The 17,286-nt window shown below is 39.0% G+C and overlaps 1 protein-coding gene across 3 annotated transcripts in view; it reads right to left on the bottom strand.

The window, feature by feature from the left end:
* Window positions 1-17,286, bottom strand: part of KIF25 (kinesin family member 25) — a 41,966-nt gene that overhangs the window by 9,887 nt on the left and 14,793 nt on the right. For 2 of the 3 annotated variants that reach the window (XM_065057672.1, XM_065057669.1), the window contains exons 8-11: window positions 11,722-11,789; window positions 7,267-7,341; window positions 2,789-2,938; window positions 1,520-1,696 (exon numbers count right to left, since the gene is read on the bottom strand). In XM_065057672.1, the coding sequence (XP_064913744.1) occupies window positions 1,520-1,696; window positions 2,789-2,938; window positions 7,267-7,341; window positions 11,722-11,789 (470 nt within the window). The remainder of the gene's footprint in view (window positions 1-1,519; window positions 1,697-2,788; window positions 2,939-7,266; window positions 7,342-11,721; window positions 11,790-17,286) is intronic. The other variant, XM_065057670.1, reaches the window with a different exon arrangement.

The following is a 17,286-nucleotide window of genomic DNA, read 5'->3' as shown; positions in this document are numbered from 1 at the left end:
GTGACTAAGTCCCACAAGACAAGAATACTGCCTTCAGTTATTTCCACTGAGGGAGTGTTTTATTTTAATTGGGGTGGGGGGGGAATGCTTTTCATATCTGACTTCTAATTCCTCCTGGAAAAGCAGAGATCAGGCCATGACAAGCATTATTATAGAGAAGTGAAGAAAAATATCATATTTTCCCCAGAAACATAAACCACTACAATATTTTGCTAAACATTTCAATAGGGTAAGATGTTTCTTTTCACAAACATTATTTGCCCAAGGAGCTGAACTTGTTTTCTAAGTTTCTAGACCTCTCTGTAGTGCACAAGCAGAAAAGTTCCCTTCTGGAATCTATTCAAATGCTGACTGCTCACAGGGAGATGTCCAGTACCTTAATTACATCAGGCAGCATCAGCTCTCTGGTGCCATTAGTACTGCTTGTCAAAAGCTTGTTTGCTAATGCTGATTTAATACGAGCATAAACTCCACACCCATTACTAAACTGAGGCATCTGAAAGAGATTCACTCTTTTTAATTGATGAATTGTTATTAGCATGCGGTTTTTACAGTCTAATTAGGCAAGTGGTTTATGTATAACATGAAAGTATTATACATTTGCTTTGTATACTACACATATGTAACACTGAGCATCATTCCTATGTGTACTAGAATAAGCCTTTGTAATGCTTAGTAAGTACAAGGAGGCATTAAAATAAGTTTGGTTGTAGCCTTAAACGCCTTAGCTCCCCTATACCGCCGAGATGTGTAAGTAAGAATCAAACTTACCATACACTGACACAATTTTAAAACTGAATAGGTGGAATCACAGAATGGTTGGGATTGGAAGGGACCTCTGGAGATCATCTAGTTCAACCCACCTGTTAAATCTTAGCTACTTCTTAGCTTTTAGTTTGAAGAACCTGGATTTGTGAGAACTACAGGTTCAAATGTCAGAATGTCAATTCCCACTTTAATGCCTCCAGTTAAGAAAACAGAATACTAAGCAGTGTAAGATAGGTATTTATATTAAAAGATCATTTAAAAGATGCTTCTTTCTAAAGTACTTTTTTAACTCCAGGGTGTGTAGGGAAAACTAGCACTCTACAGCTGCTTAAAAAATCTATAAGAAATACAAACATTTCTATTATAATCTGTAAATTTTATAATTTGGTAAGAAAGGCAAATGCTTTTTGAGTGGGTTACCCCTTCTTTTTCTACAGCTGACAAGATGCCCGAGGTCCAGCAACAAAAAAAATGCACAAATATCTTCAGGTATTCTGAGTAGAAAGCACTTAACACAGGAGTATAACCCAAACTAAATGTACTGTTATTTCTGAAAGTATTTTGACATTTGCAGCCAACTGCAGTCTAACAGACTGAGCTAATGGCAACAGTGAGAACTGTTCTTTTGCACACAGTGAAGACTCACTGTTTAGAAGCGATAACTGGTGCCTATAATGCAATTTTCTGACAGCTATACGTTGCATTGACACCAGATCAGGGTCAGACAATAAGGATCAAATCAAGCACTTACTCATGCATAAGCAATGGAACATCACTCTTTCCTTCTCTGGTTGTGACAACATCACGTTTGACGCCAGATACTTTTCCAAAACTGTCTTTGGCCAGAAGATCAAAAATTTCATTATTATACACTTCTACAACAGAAACCTCAACCCAGTAACTTCCTGGTGGCTTTTCTGAAATAAGCCTGGAGAATAAAAATAGAAAAAAAAAAAAAAAGAAAAGAAGAAAAAAAGCTAAAAAATTATGAAGTCAAACCACAAGTGAACAATCTGTAAATGAACATCTATTCTTTAATTATAATCTAATTATAATCTGAGAAAAGTGCTTTTAAATATCCATAGCCATGGCTTTGCCTCATCCACATGCTGATGTTAAGCTGAAGAATCAGAATATACAGTTAAAATATACATGAAACAATAAGTAAAACTTCATTTTCCAAACAGCTGTGCCAGCTTAAATTGTTCTTCTCCACCAGCCTCCCACCCTCCTCAAAATGTTTTTGTACCATTTCTCTGCTGGACGTTGTTGCATTTAGAGCTCAAGCTATGATGCTTTCTGGCAGAGAGCAAGCCACAACAGGCAGAGATGGTAAACTGCCCAGCTAGATCTGTTAGAGGTTATCTGACCACAGCCTCAGCAAATTCATAAATTAAAGGCTTTTCTATTCAGGAGAGTATTTACAGTTAGACACAGTTATTCTGGTACAAAATTGGATCTTTGATTTATCTTACACCCTTCTCCAAAAGAAATAGGCTTAGCTGGAAAAACCTCTAATGGCTCTTCCATTATAACACAGCAGCTCATCTGTTCAAATCATACATTAGGTTCAACTAAAAGAAAAAAAAATCTAAGAATTCTCAAAGCAAGAACAGATCATGGTTAAAAATTCTACTGTCATTCTTCTTGGGGACTGGGTTTTAACCTGGATCCCCTTCATCTATTCCACTTGTCAATTTTCACAAAACTTGTGAGAACTTAATGATCTTTTGCACTCTCACAACTATGGTTGAAGCATATTCAAAAGTTAATTAGGAGTCTGAAAGGTAGATGGACAGATATCACACAGCAAGATTGCATAATCTTATTTTCTTAGAAAATCAGACTAAGCAGACTAGAAATCTGTATCAAAACTCAAATATCGAATGGCAGTTAGAGAAGCTATAAATATGAATCATTGTGAAGCTGAAATCTGTAGTGATAAATAAAAACATTTTTTCATCCTTTCTATAAAGTTTAAAGTGACTGCCACTGATACAAGCCTTTACTTAGTTGTTACCTGAACACTTCTTGGGCAGCTCGAGGAATAATTCCAAGTTCTGATTCATCTTCTGTGGAGAATGCAAAGTTCTCCTCTAACTGTGGTCCCAACATTGTGTATGTCTTCCCACTTCCTGTTTGCCCATAAGCCATGATACACACATTGTACCTGAAAATTAAAAGGGCTTTCATTTATTTCACCATCACCAAATGTCTTTGTTAAATGGCAAGTCAAACCCCAAACAATTTGAGAACACAAACTGAAACAAAAAAATAAATATACTGCCCCTGCAGATTTCTTTCTGAAGATCTCAACATCTGACAGAAATTAAAGTACTGCTAAAACATCACCTAAACAGATTTTATTTTTTAAGTAGAATTGCAGGGATGCTTTTAAGCAGAGTTTAAGGGATGCTTAGGTTGGAATGACTGATGGGGTTAGACCTCCTGTCTGCCCAACTTCCAGTTCATGCACTACTGAGCTGCTTGTTAATCAGCTCCTGAACCGCTGCAGTTTACAGTTCAGCATTTTAAAGTAAACCATCACTGGGTTTGATTTGTCTCACAGTGCTGTGCTGCAAACCACAGGACTAATATCTTAACAGCTGGGAACAGTAAACCCTTCAGCTCTTGTAGTATTTTTCAGGCAGGCTCATCAGTCATAGCCCTCTGTCACTGGAAAATATAAGACACCCCTAATAATAAGAGGCAAAATTTTAAACCAAATGCATTAGTTCAGTATAAGCATACACATGGAGAATATTCTGGAATAAAGGTGGTAGGAACTCCTCTGGTATGCAGTTGTAGAAGGTTAAAATGTACAATGTCACTGCAGAGGTACAGGTACCTACGAAACACAATTCATCATCTTCTGAAGTAGGCATGTAAAATACATCTGACAAACAGAACTCTAAAAATGCCTGTTTCTCTGCACTGAAAATAATTAAAAGCCCACAGCTATCTGCTCTGTTGTGGATGTCTGTGCCACAGGGATCTGAATTTAGATCACAGAACCCTACCCAGAAAGTGTGTTTCTAACACAGTGGGATTGAAGTCAGCATCTTGAGCAAAACGAGCGGGTGGACAGAAATGTCTCCAGCCACAGTACCACTTTGTGTGGAGGACCAATACGGTGCTGTACAGCTGGAGGTTCGTCCCTCCTCGGCTGCATCTGCTCAGCAGCACCTGCCAGCACCTCGGTGTTGGCCACAGAACCGTGCCAGCAAAAAATCGTGGGAGACACGCAGTTACGCTGACAGGACTGCTCCTTTCCTCGAGTATCTTGTTTGTTCAGAGACACAACATTAACAGAATCCCCATACGTGGCGACTGCTTTGCAGTATGCCGAAATTTCTGCTCTACTAGGGGTTTGCAAGAACGGGCTTGCTACTGTTCTGCCAGGGAGTAAAATTTCACTACCTAAGCTATACCGCCTCTGTGGGCAGACCTGAGCAGCTGCTTTTGGTTATCCAATTCTTTTCCTTACATCAAAAATGCTGTTTCAAGCACATGCCAGCAAATCTCAATGAACAGCCCTCATTTAATTGTTTTAAATTTATGGTTTCAAATCATTAAATACTTACATGGTGACTACAGAGAAATATATTTGCAGCTTTTTTTTTGCATATTAAACATGCCTAGAAGCAATTGTTTTGGAGGATTATTTAGAAAGCTTTCTCTTGTTAGAAAAAAACGTGTGCTGATAACCAACATAGCAAACAGCTGGGGATAGCTGGGGATAGCATACTCCTTCTGGGGATGCGAAGTCAAAGTTTCAATCAGTGAATCTACAGTAAATTCCCTCCATGTTTCAGGATGCAGAGTAAAAAATAGAAGTCTAGCCATAGATTTGATGAAGTAAAGGAGAGATAACTGTAACTGAAAATAAAGTGCACTACAGCAAATCAAATGTGCTAGAAATTTGGGCTGTAAATCTAAGGGATTTCTCTAAGTATTCACTGCTGACATAACTGTACTTGCATTTATGTCAGCGGGAAATCTCCCACTAATTTTGGTAGTTTTCAGCTAGGCTAACAATGAGCAATTTTCACAATTCCATCTCTAATACACACTGCCTCACCAGCCTGTAGCTTATTGAGACTTCTAAATCAGAGAGATCTTTGGAACCAAAAAGGGAGCCAGAAGTTGGCCAGTAGTAGCTTTCCTTAGGAAAAACAGAATGGAAGTCTTTTTAGAAGTCTCTCAAACTTTCATATAGTCCAGCTATTCAAATTTTCTTTCATTGCTACTTGTTGAGAAAGTAAGCATCACGGACAAAATAGTTCTGACAAGACACAGATGATATGATTAGAAGCAAAGTAGACAGGTGCTTGTAGCATTGAGGAGAGAGATCCAAATCAGGTATCAATCAGTGATAACTTCTCTGCCAAAGTCAAAACAGTATTTCAGTAAGCCCAAATGAGCTCAAACTATCCAAAGCAGTATTATATGTAAGAAGGCAGAGGAGAGAATGAATTATTGAGTGCTTCAACATGAAGACATGCAGCAGACTAGTTTATAGTTACCTAGTTTACTTTGTTGGTGCTCTGGTTCCAACATAAGGGTTTCCAATACAGCAATCTGAAAATTTCAGACTATGATTCACATATGCGTCCTGGCATTTCTGCTTCTTCACTCTGCTTCGTTAGTTATATTCTAGTTTCTAGAAGTTCTTATTGTCAAGTTAGAATACCAATAGTTTTGTAGAATTTTTCTCCTGAAAAGAGTGTGAGTGTTCATTACAGCAAAGTTATCACTAGGAGAGAATGCTGTTAAAGGAAATCAAAGGAGGAGAAATGTATTCTTCTTTGAAATAAACAAACAAGTTTGATTCCTCAATGCTGTAAAGAAAAGAAATATTATCTTACTCCATTGCTGGCTCCGTATGACTAACTGTAAACTTTGAAGCCTGCTGTACTTTGTTTTGCATATGGGGCAATCTTTTCTTCATGTATATTTATACTGAAAAATGAAACAATTCATTAAGAAAGAAAAATAAAGAAAAAATAAAGGAGTGGAATACTCCTTCCTACTTAAGCTGTAAGTTGTTATAGACCACTGTGGAGCCCAGACTAAAACAATCAGGAACAGCAAAAAGGTTCAAGGTTCAGACTTTGTCTGTTTCCCATTTAGAAAGGGAAGGCTGCTGAGAACCATGGCTCGTAGACATAGCCTCACCGTCCCTGAAAGTCTGCTTCTGTTTAAAAGACACTTCTGGAAGAACAAGACAACTATTTTGTTTTCACTAACAGAACATTTCCTAACTGAATATAAACGTCCTAATTTTTAAGACAGGATTCTTTCAATGGGGAAATTAGAAAGTGAGGACTGCAGCAGATCAAGGTACAGATCAGATATGTCTGAAGATACACAGGCAACATATTGAGCCAAAGCAAACTTATGTTTATTGCAAAAGGAAAAGCAGAGAGAGAAAACAGCAGTTACAAGGGCTTCTTCAGACTTCTCCAACCTAGTGGTTCTCAGGTTGCTCAGCTGTGGAACTGTGGCTGTCCTTGGTAAATAAGAATAACATCATATGGGCCATATAGTGTTTCCCTTAGCTCAGGTAGCCTCTTCTAAGCTACTTTTAAGAAAAGGAGACTTGGAAACTTCAGTGTGCAGACTGCCAGGAACAAGGATTGCCACTGTTGAGCTGTGCCAGTGCAGATGGAAAGGAACTGGCTTTCCCTCTACAGGAAGGGAAAGGTCCATGACAGCTCTACAACCACCATCTATAAGTGAGTGGAATTGGAACGGAGGTGAGAATCAAGCACAAAGGAAGTTTTGTATCAATCTCAGTTCAAGCCTCAAGGATTTTAACAATATGGCCTTCAAGGCTTCTTCGCAAGTTGAAATTGGCTCTAATATAAATGAAGAATCACACTTCAGGAACATCCATAGTTAAAAGTAATTACACATATTTGTTAGTAGTTGCTGCTGATCAGTTTTGTATTCAAACCAACCAGAATTCTGTTTCAATCCCAGTGCCTAAAGGAGTGTTAGAGCTACGACCAAGGATGCTCAGTTCTGGTTCAACCGGGAACTGATATATCACCTCCTATGGCCTGTGCTGTACACAAAAACAGAACAGATGATTGGAGATTGGCCCTGGCAGGCCTTTCATAGATGAATACACTGCTGGAAAAGATGTATCATACTGTGTCTACAACTGAAAAACAGGTATAAAACATAACCTACCAAAAAAAAAAAAAAGTAATATCCTCCATAAGAAGCAATGCTTTTGCCAGAAAGAGACCAGAGAAAATTTACTATTTTTTTCCCCAATTTGTCTGTTCTGCTAAATGTTGTAAACAGTGTTTTCACTGTTTATATAGGGAAGCAACGTTCACTTGGTGTTGAGTAGAAAGAAAACAGGAAAATGCAACTGCAAAACCACAAAACTCGACAGGACCATCACTATCTAGTTGTTTTGTTTTAATTGATGGATTTCAGTAGATTATTGCCCTCTAGCTTTGTTACTCCAACCTTTGAACTTACCCATCCAGGAGAGATGTTAGCAAAGGGGCCACATCTGCAAATACTGTGTCTTGAGACTCTGAAGCACTGTAAACTCTGAAGAGCAAAGTGCAATGATCAATGGAAGAAAAAGTATAAATATGTTGTCACACTACAAGAACACAAACCAGGGAAAATGTAGACCAGTGACATAAAACTTGTGACCTGCTGACATTTCTATGTCAGGGGATTAGAAATTAGAACTCCAATGTTCTCACCACTTTTGGGGAGCAGCTGTTGTCTGTGCTGGAGGGAACGACTCACAGGGGTACATTTGTGACTCTCTAAGCTCATCCCAATCCTTCAGCATCCTAATCCTCTCTGCCAGATGGAGTGTTTTTTCAGGCTGTACTAGATACCTCTTTCTTTCTTCCACCTACCAAACTGCAATATCCCTGCTGCTTGTGTCTCCTTTGTGTCACACTAAGGAAGGGAGTGGTCAGGTAGTGCTTCCCCTTAGATGTAGATAAGGTTTGAGAGAAAAATAAGAGGTACGGAGGCTGAAGGCTTCTCTCAGGACTTGTCTCAGAAGACCCAGCAGCAGAGCAGAAATCAGAAGGCCCCTGAGGGTCATGCTGAAGGATGCACTGTCCTTGTGGGCAGCATCAGCCTCAGGTGTTTCCATCCCCACCCCTGCTGAACTACCTACTCTGAAGTAAACACTTCTCACTCAAGGGAAATCTTTCTTTTACTTTGTGATGTGGATTTCAGACTAACTTTTAAACAGAATGAAAGACAATTATATTGAATGAGTTATTCCACCTCTTAGAAAAGAGTAATGACAGTATAATCCTTCAGCCGCAACAATATCTAAAACAACCGCATATGTTGTTTTCACATTCAAGGAAAAAAAAAGCTAACACAGGGCTCGTCAAAGAATTTTTTCATTGAACCCTTTCAATGTTCAAGTTTGTACAACATAAAATCAAGACCTGAAAATAAGAACTCAAAGGGAGGAAAATCTGATCATAAAATGAGGACATCCTAACTCATTCATTTCTCTGCTAGCACACCAAAAGATTACAGCCCGCAGAAAGTGCTGTTTATACAAGATGAACAGAATCTAAAACATGAATGTAATTAGTCAGACTTAAGTATTTTAGGTATGAAAATTTATCTTTAGAAAAAGCTTCCTTTTCTAACATCTTTCTGTTGCGATTATTTTTGTTTGTTTGTTTAGCTCTGTTTTCCAACAAGTGATGTGTGTTCTTTATAGCTTATAGCAAAATGACTAATTAGAAACAGGAATTTTGGTAACAGCAAACATTACAAAGCAGTTACTTCCCTGTGTATGTAGTATACTAGTACACTTCACTTATCAGTATTCCACAGCTTATATATGATACTACAAGTTTAACTGAATTAAGACATAGTGTGCTCTTCAGCATTTACTCAAGACTCTTTGTGTATTTGAGCAGAATCCGGCCACCACAGTCTGTAGCCTGCACACATGTAGATTTTTGTATTCATGTTCTCCACAAATAAGGCTGTACAGAGGGATCACTGATAAACAGATACAGAATTAGAGCTAGCTCACTTTATTCAGCACTTTGCTCCTAACAACAGCCAGTGGAAGGAGCAAGAAGCACTATGGTGGCTGGAGATACAATAATTCATCTCTGTGTCTCATCCTAATCCTTAAAAGCTGTAAACTGGCCTCAAAACTGAAATACAAGTTGAATCTCTGTTTCAAAAAAAATATTATTAGAATTAGTATTCAGTTTCTTTTTGCGTCTTGCTGAATTCTTGGCCTGGAGTAACATCCTGTGGCACTGTGTTCCACAGTCTAATTGTAAGTTGCATGAAAATGTACTCTCTTTAATCAGGAAAGAAGCACTTGTCTGGCTTGTTGGGCAAATACTGCTTGTCTTGCCATTCCGCTGATGTGCTGTCATCCTACACTGAGAAACCCACAAATAGGCAGAGATGTAGCACAGTTTGTACTGGGAGGACACAGACACTGAGCAGCAATTCTCCATCCTGTTTTGCACACATATACGCGCATGCTTCAGTAAACTTTGGACATCAAACCTGCTAGGTCAATATATGAGAGCAAAAGCACTTCCAAACACTTTTCTCTGCTTCATTTATCATCTGCAATTGATGAAATATTCATTAGGACCTAGTCCTCTATCTTAACCAACTAAGCCTCTAACTCAATACGTGTTGAAATGATTTTTTTTTTTTTCTTAACACATCAAAACATCTCGGAGCTACTACATTAAACAAAACAAAACAAAACAAAACTTTAAAAGGTATTTTGGAGATGAGGACGTTCTTACTGTCTTCACTTGCTGTTGCAGGGTTTTGCTGTCAAACAGATTGCTACCGACCACAACGAGGGCAAGAATCAGCCAGTCCTTCGTAGTCTGTTTGCACTGCAAAGTAGTACAGCCATAGCTAACTGAGGTTCTGGTAGCCATTCAGAGGAAAGGCACAGAGCTCCATGTTACAGTAACTACTCCAAATATTTACTCAACTTCCTAAAGGGGTTTTACTGCTACTACTTAGCTGCCGTGGTTCAAATGCTACCAGTACTCAAATTAAATAGTTTAAAGTCGGCTTGAACTAGTTTATGCTACATTGTAATCACGGCACTGACTGAAGCATGGACGCCCACTTAATTTGCTATCCAAGACCATGAAAGATGCAGCAAATCCAGAGAATCTCTTTCTATAAGCCCATATATTTTTACCAGAATGATGACAGGTTTGTCCCCGTGTAGCCATTAATGTTAATTTCACCTCGAAAATTCCGAGCTTCTTTTTTATTGCGCTAACTGATTCACCAGTAAAATTATTAAAGCACAACATGCTGAAAGCTGGAATTTTCTTCCTGAGCTGAAATCAAATATTTGGACATTTATTAGTTCCATAAAACTTTGCTAAAAAAATAAACATTTTTGAGTTCATAAGAACCATATGCTCTTCTGTTTATAAAAACGAGCTGTGCTGGGACACTGAAAAAACATTCCCCAATAACTGCATTCTTTAGGGGATTTACATTTTTTTAACCCTTTTCCTGATTATCAGGATCTACACCACATGTCCATAGTCACAGCACCTCTGGAGTCCTGTGTCAATACCATTAACTGTGTTGCTCTACAGAGCTGAATTCCAGCATTATTCTGCATTTACTTCAACTGGTATGGCTGTGTTAGGTGTAGCTGGAGGGGGAAAGGAATTACTGGCTTAGCAGACATGCAAGGGGGCCGTGTACCTTGAGAGATTGCATATGCCTTGTAACAAGGGAGTCCTGTAACTATAACTTATGGGGTCAATAAAGCTTCCCCAAGATTTGCATTATCTCAGGAATTTTCAGTTGTCTGGTGGTCTCCACAACATCAGTACCCAGTCTTTGTGAGCAGAATGAGGCAGCATCTGAGAAGGATGCCTCAAGAAAAGGGTGAATGACTGGCAAAGTTTAGAGAACTTAGGGCAGTTCAGACTGAACAGACTCAGACCTTAAGTTTAAACCAGGACAGATAGTTCCTGCTGGATACATTTGACTTTAAATTAAGTTTTGCCTTCAAGCAAGGAAGCATAAAGTTGTCCTCGTGTTTTGTTCCCAGAGGGTTTTGAAGCACAGTTCACGGTAGAGAGCCTTGCAACATATAGATGCAAAGTTTGCATTAAAAAAAAGGCACAAGGCAAAATTTTGTATTTCTTTGTTTACAGAGATCTCATTTGTATTAATTTAACTCTTCATTCCCATTTTCAGAGGTTCAGGTCAACACCATTCTGAAAGAATACAAGGCACTTTTCAGCCTGGCTCTCCGCAGTTTTCTAGCTTGCAGACTGGCTCTGGTGTCTCGTAAGGCACAAACACCAATTAAAACACATATCACAGTTGTTGCATTCAAAATCTCTCTTGTCTATGCAGATTTTTGAGCTTCTAATAAGGAAAGTGGTCAAACTACAGCCTTTCCCTCAGGGGGTGCTGATTTATATGCCACTACTCTACCCTCAAAAGTAGCATGGCTGAACATCAAGTCTTCCAAGTCCTCAGTCCAGTTTCTGCTTCAGTCATGCTGTATATCTAATGCTGAAGTCACTAAATCCATCTCAAGATCTTACCTTTAAAATGTGGATAACATTTTGCTATCTCCCAACATGCTCCAAGGATCATGAGAGCTATTCAAACTGTGAAGAGGGTCAAATAAGTCTCTACATCTGTTTAAAACTTAGGCATATCAGTAGTCTTCACTGAGAGGGAAGACTAAGTCTGTCATCTATATCCTGAATTGCATTATTCTGTCCTGGGAAGAACATGAATACAATACAATTTTTTGAAAAAGAAAGAAAGAAAGAAAGAAAGAAACAAACAAACAAAAAACCCCATTACTTTCTAACCAATGCCTAGCAAAAAAAAAAAAAAAAAAAAGCATTCACTATACAAATCTTCCAGCAATACAGATTTCTACCCAGGACTACTCACCTCTCAAACTGGAAAGTCTTGTTTATTGATGCATGACCAGGACGGCTACACTTTACAAGGACAGTTTCCTAAGAGAAAAACAAAATACTTATAGCTAATAACATAGGTGCACACACAGAGAAATATTTATCATTTCTAAGATGGCAGATGACAGTAGTAATTAAGGATCATAAAGTCCAAGGCCCTTCTCCAGCAGTCACCAACACGTGAGGCTTAAGAGCCTGTATACTGGAGTGAACTAGCAGGACTACAAGAAAAGATCTCAACACACATTCACAGAATCACAGAATGTGAGGGATTGGAAGGGATCTCGAAAGATCATCTAGTCCAATCCCACTGCCAAAGCAGGAACACAGATTATTAAAGAGCAAAGAACACAAAATATGTGCACTTAAGCTGACGAGAAAGATTCGAACCCCTACCTGAACTTCTTATGTGCCTAGAAAGCCACAGGCAAGTAGACCCAACCTCCCCAAATGACACCACAAGTAGAAAAAAAAGTCAAAAAGAGCTCTCTTCTAGTATAGGGCCAGTTTTCACAGTGCCTTTTCAGACTGATTTCATATATACCTGTGCCTAGAATTGAGCAGAAGATGCACATTTCATAGAATAACATGCTAGTCCACAACTGTGAGAAGGAACTGCACTAGCTCAATGGTAGAACTCAATGAGTTTTTAGTGGAATCAGCCTTCCAGATGTATTATATAGTAGTTTCATAAGTCTGACAGATGCGTGGGAAGCTCTTTACACTATTAACAGAGTGTAATCACAGCAGTCCAGCATGCTTTACATAGCAGCTTCTATGCCCTTCAGCTCCTCATGGCATATGTTACTTAATTGCAGAGAACAGTAAAGTAAAAAAATGTGGGAGTTTACAACACTTTGGGTGGAAACTCACTAGCATACAAAATACTTCATCTAGTTCAAGGAGGTTTCCTAGCTTAGTAACCTGCAGTTACATTACTGCATTTGATGGGAGTGCCAGAATTTCCACTGTGCTGCAGACAGGTGGCTTGGAGTGCTGAACTAAATGAGAATTGCCACAGAATGAACTCGTAAAAAGCTAAGCAAATAATGATTACGTAGTGCTATGCACAGTATGCAAACAGCTAATAAAAATCAAATTGCTAGTTTTAAATTTACAAGTATTTCACCCTCTTTGGAGAAGGCCAATGTATCATTATCAATGTCATTATGACAACCCTCACTCTACAGAACAAGCTGTGTTACCCATCCTAGTACTGGCCAATCTAGCAGCAGAAGTACAGATGCGAGTACAACACTTTGCTCCAAAATGGCATGACAAAGATATTCTAATAGGATCAGTAACCAAAAATAAATTAAAAAAAAATAATATGGAGTTATGGAACAAATTTCTGATTGAGATATTGTGCTGGTTTGACTGAAAACGAGTTAATTTTCTTCATGCAGTTAGAAATCTTTCTTTTTCATAGCTAGCACGGTCATTGTTTGGTCTTAGTTTGAAAACAAGAAGATTAACACCCCAGTACAGAGATAATGTTTTTAATTGCTCTGGTCTGAGAGCCAAGGACATTCTGAGCACTCTGCCCACAGGTGTGAGGCATCGAGGAAAGGGGGCATGGATGGGGCAGACCTTGACTGACACCGAGACTGATGAGTAAGAGTATTCCATCCCATCAGTGTCATGCTTCACATTTAACGATAGTCAAGATCTTCCAGTGCTCTCTCTTGCTTCTTTGCTTTCTTTGCTCTTTTTGTTGGAGTCAGGCGAGTTCTGTTCAGGACTTCCCTTAGTTTGGCCTTTTGCCATCCTGCCATTTTTCAGAGGCCTCTGGGACTTTCTGCCTTTTTCCTCTTATTCTCTCTCTGGGATCAGCTGTTGGGACCAGGTGCTGCTTCCTGGGATTGGCTGCTCAGTGCAGATGGAGTTCGTGAGGAATTGCATTGAGTATCTTTTATTTTATACTCTATTTTATATATATATTTACTAGTAGTGTATTAGTATTTTGTTATTTTATTAAACTGTGTTTGTCCCGATCCAAGTTTCTCTCTTCCCTTTCAATTCTCTCCCCTATTTGGGGAGCAGAAGGGAGGAGTGAGTGAGTGGCTATCGTGGTTGTATTGCTAGCTCGGGTTAAACCACAACAGATATCAAATTTACTTGCAGACCAGCTTTCCCTAAGGTGAGAAATAGGACAGAAAAAACTCTGTTTGCATAACATAAAAACAAAAGAGTTGTTAATAGGCAGAAGTTTCATATGAGCATTGGTAATGACCTTCCTTTTTCAGGAGATCAGCATGACCTAACATATCCACCATGGCTGCTGGCCTACAGAATGTCATCAGGTTTCCCTGTCAATAGTGCTTATGAAATCTGTACAGCTGTCTCACATGAACACTGAAGAATTGTTTTTTCACCCTGGAGTCACAGAATACTCCCAGAACGAGTTCTTTCAGGGCAATATGAATCATGGAAACGACAAAAGGATACTTCATAAATATTCACAATCTGTCCTGACACCCAAGGCTGACTCCCCAAGCCTGGGGAACAGTTCAGCAAGTGAAATTCAGTAAGGCCAAGAAATAATTTTAAGCGAGTTATATGAAACAGTAGATATAGACACAATCACAGAATCCAGCTGTGGTAATTATAATTTCTTATCGCTTGTTACTGCATATCTGCTGAAGGCTATGCCCCCTTTCCAAAGACTACTGCTCCACGGCAGAGCCAAGGTAAGGCAGACTGTGACGGCTCCTCATGTTTCACTGTCAGCTTCAGTGCAACTGGCTGACACAGCCCTGAGGCTGACACGGACAGCTTTAAAGGTACGCACCACCGGAAGAAAACTCTAGCTTCACCTAGACATTCTCCCCCTCTAGCCTAGGGATGCTGATAAGCAACTGGGGAACAATCATGTCTCCAACTGTCTTGGCTGTGCTAGTACATATTTTCCCAGTCTTATCTTGGAGAAGCAGCAGAAGCTTGCACCTTCCCTAACATTCAGAGCAGCCTCTTTGCCATTCCCCTTTTCTCAACTACTTGTAAGTGAAAACCTCCTCAAAAGAAAATGAAATGAATTAATCATGTAAAGGCAGACAGATTTTTTTCTCTGTGACAAAAGAAGTTGGATTCAAATGTCACTTCAGGTGTTAGACTAGGGCAGGCACCTCAGATGCCTATGTAGTCATGGAGAAAGACTAACATATTTAAAGTTTAATTCAGATCTTATGTGCATGACTTACCCTCTGAAGGTGGCTACTTTTCTTCAACGACCACACAAGGAGTCTGGAGTGATTAGGCATCTCATTTAAGCATCTGCACACTCAAACATGACACCTTTATTCACAGGCGCACACAGCACAGCCTGCCATTGATGGACAAAACTACAGAAAAGCAGCATGTGGGATTCTAGACCAGAATCACAGAATCTTTGAGAAGGAAGGGCACTTACAGAGACTCTGAGGGCAACCTCCTGCTCAGAGCAGGGTCAGCTACAGCAGGTTGCTCAGGACCATGTCCAGTCAGGTTTTGAGCATCTCCAAAAATGGAGACTCCACACCACCTCTGGGCAATCTGTTCCTGTGTTTGACAACACTCACAGCTTCTCATGTTTAAGCTGAATTTCCCGTGTTTCAATTTGCATCCATTCCTCCTTGTCCTGTCACCACCAAGAAGATTCTGAACGTTCAGTACCAAAACTACTCATTTTCTCAGGTAATGACAATACCAGCACCACTCAATGTCCTAATCTATATGGAGTGGTTCAACCTAATGTGTAGTGTGTACTCACTCTCCACCATTATTGCATAACAAGCTTCAGGAGAAAGGTTCAGACAGTTGCTATCTTTATGGTGAGCAGTTAAACATACACAGGAAAGGAAAAAGAAAACTTCAAAAATTGTAAAGTAGCTCAAAAACTGAAATGAAATACAGGGTGGTTCAAAAAGATGTACCCAACTTCAAAGCATGTATTTTACAATGGAAACATATCATAATTACTGAAAAAATTACAAACAGTTGAATGATTTATCAAGTTTTAGTAACCTTTTTATAAATGCTCTATGTTCTCTCCACCTGCTGTATGGACAACATCGAGATGATTGAGAGGTGTTTGGGACTAATTCAACTAAGTGTCTTCTTTCATGGAGGTCACCGCTGCCGTGATTCTGTTTTTGAGGTCATCCAGATTAGTTGGTAATGGTGGCACAAAAACATGCCCTTTCAAGTGGTAAGAGTTTTGTTCATGGGCAGTTTGTGGCTGCAGAGATACAGTGATTTCAAACTGGGTCCATCTTTTTGAAACACCCTGTACTCTCCTGTGGGTCCAGTAAAACACTAAGCCGTTTGTAGACTTAGAATCAGAGTAATGATTCTCTAGACAAGATGAGCAAGATTGTAGGAAAGATCACATGTCTTTTGAAGAATTACATGAATCTCTAAATAAACAAAAGAAAAAAACCTCAAAGACTAAATGGAATTCATCCAGTGTCGGTCTCACAAAAAGATATACACCATTCTGTCCAAGTGTCAGTTCTGCCTGCCTACGGACAGTTTGAAGGGAGTCTTAACAGAGCTCCTGCCAGACGAGAAAAAAAGCTATTTTATACTGCAATTTCTGTTGTGGTCTTTCCCTATGAGACAGATGTTTTCCCTGTTCTAGCTATAGCACGACAAAGTTGTTAGACGAGAGTTGTTAGAGCTCCAGTCCAATCCAGGAACAACATCAAGCTGCAGCTTGTCCAGAAGATCCAACCATAGTTTGCAGTATGTGTGCTGGACCGCATTGTGACTCTGGTTCTCAAAGGCAGCTCTGCTTTCTAACGCACATTAGCTCTAAAATTATCAAGGCAGAAAACTGCCTGGTTATGTTACACATATAAAGTATTTTCAGGGAAACATCTGGAAAGACAGCCATGATATGAAAAGCAAAACTAATAAACTCTGGACCTCTATCACAGTCAGTCTTCCTTCAGCTTGACCTAAAATGTCCTTTAAATCATAAATACTTGTCTGGAAAATGGTTAACTTGTTTTCAGAAATAGGAGCTTTGACTGCATTGCAACTAAAAGCTCAATAACAAATCAGGCCCCATAATTTTATCTGAAAATTACATATTTATCCTTGCCACAAGCACAACACCTTCAGTTGTTAAAAGCAATATAAGCAGGCAATAAACATTGTTTTCCTTTACTTTTGTTAGATTAGCTTAAACTTTTTGTAAAACTTAGTTGTACTTTTATCCTCTCTCACGAACTTAGATCCCTCAAACAAAAATATTTATTTTTTAATTTCAAAAAAATATTCATATTAGGAAACTAACACAAAGACTTAAGGTGTTTGATCAAAACTAGAAAGCATTTTAACCAAATAGATGTCAAGGCAAACTAACAAAACATTGGAAGTCAATGTTGGGTTTTCCAAAACCAGAAAGGTAGTATCTTTCACATTTCATTTTACAATCAAGTCCATGCATAGATTTATATTCCTGGAATATTTCATAAAGATTTCTAAACATAAGAGCAGGTAAGCATATAGATGGTTACCAGGTCACTGTTTTATATGAACTAAAACTCATAAATTG

The sequence above is a fragment of the Columba livia genome, chromosome 3 (genome assembly GCF_036013475.1).
Source record: "Columba livia isolate bColLiv1 breed racing homer chromosome 3, bColLiv1.pat.W.v2, whole genome shotgun sequence".
NCBI classification, from domain to species: domain Eukaryota; kingdom Metazoa; phylum Chordata; class Aves; order Columbiformes; family Columbidae; genus Columba; species Columba livia.
Note: the sequence above shows the minus strand (reverse complement) of the source record. Positions and strands in the feature narration are given on the sequence as shown.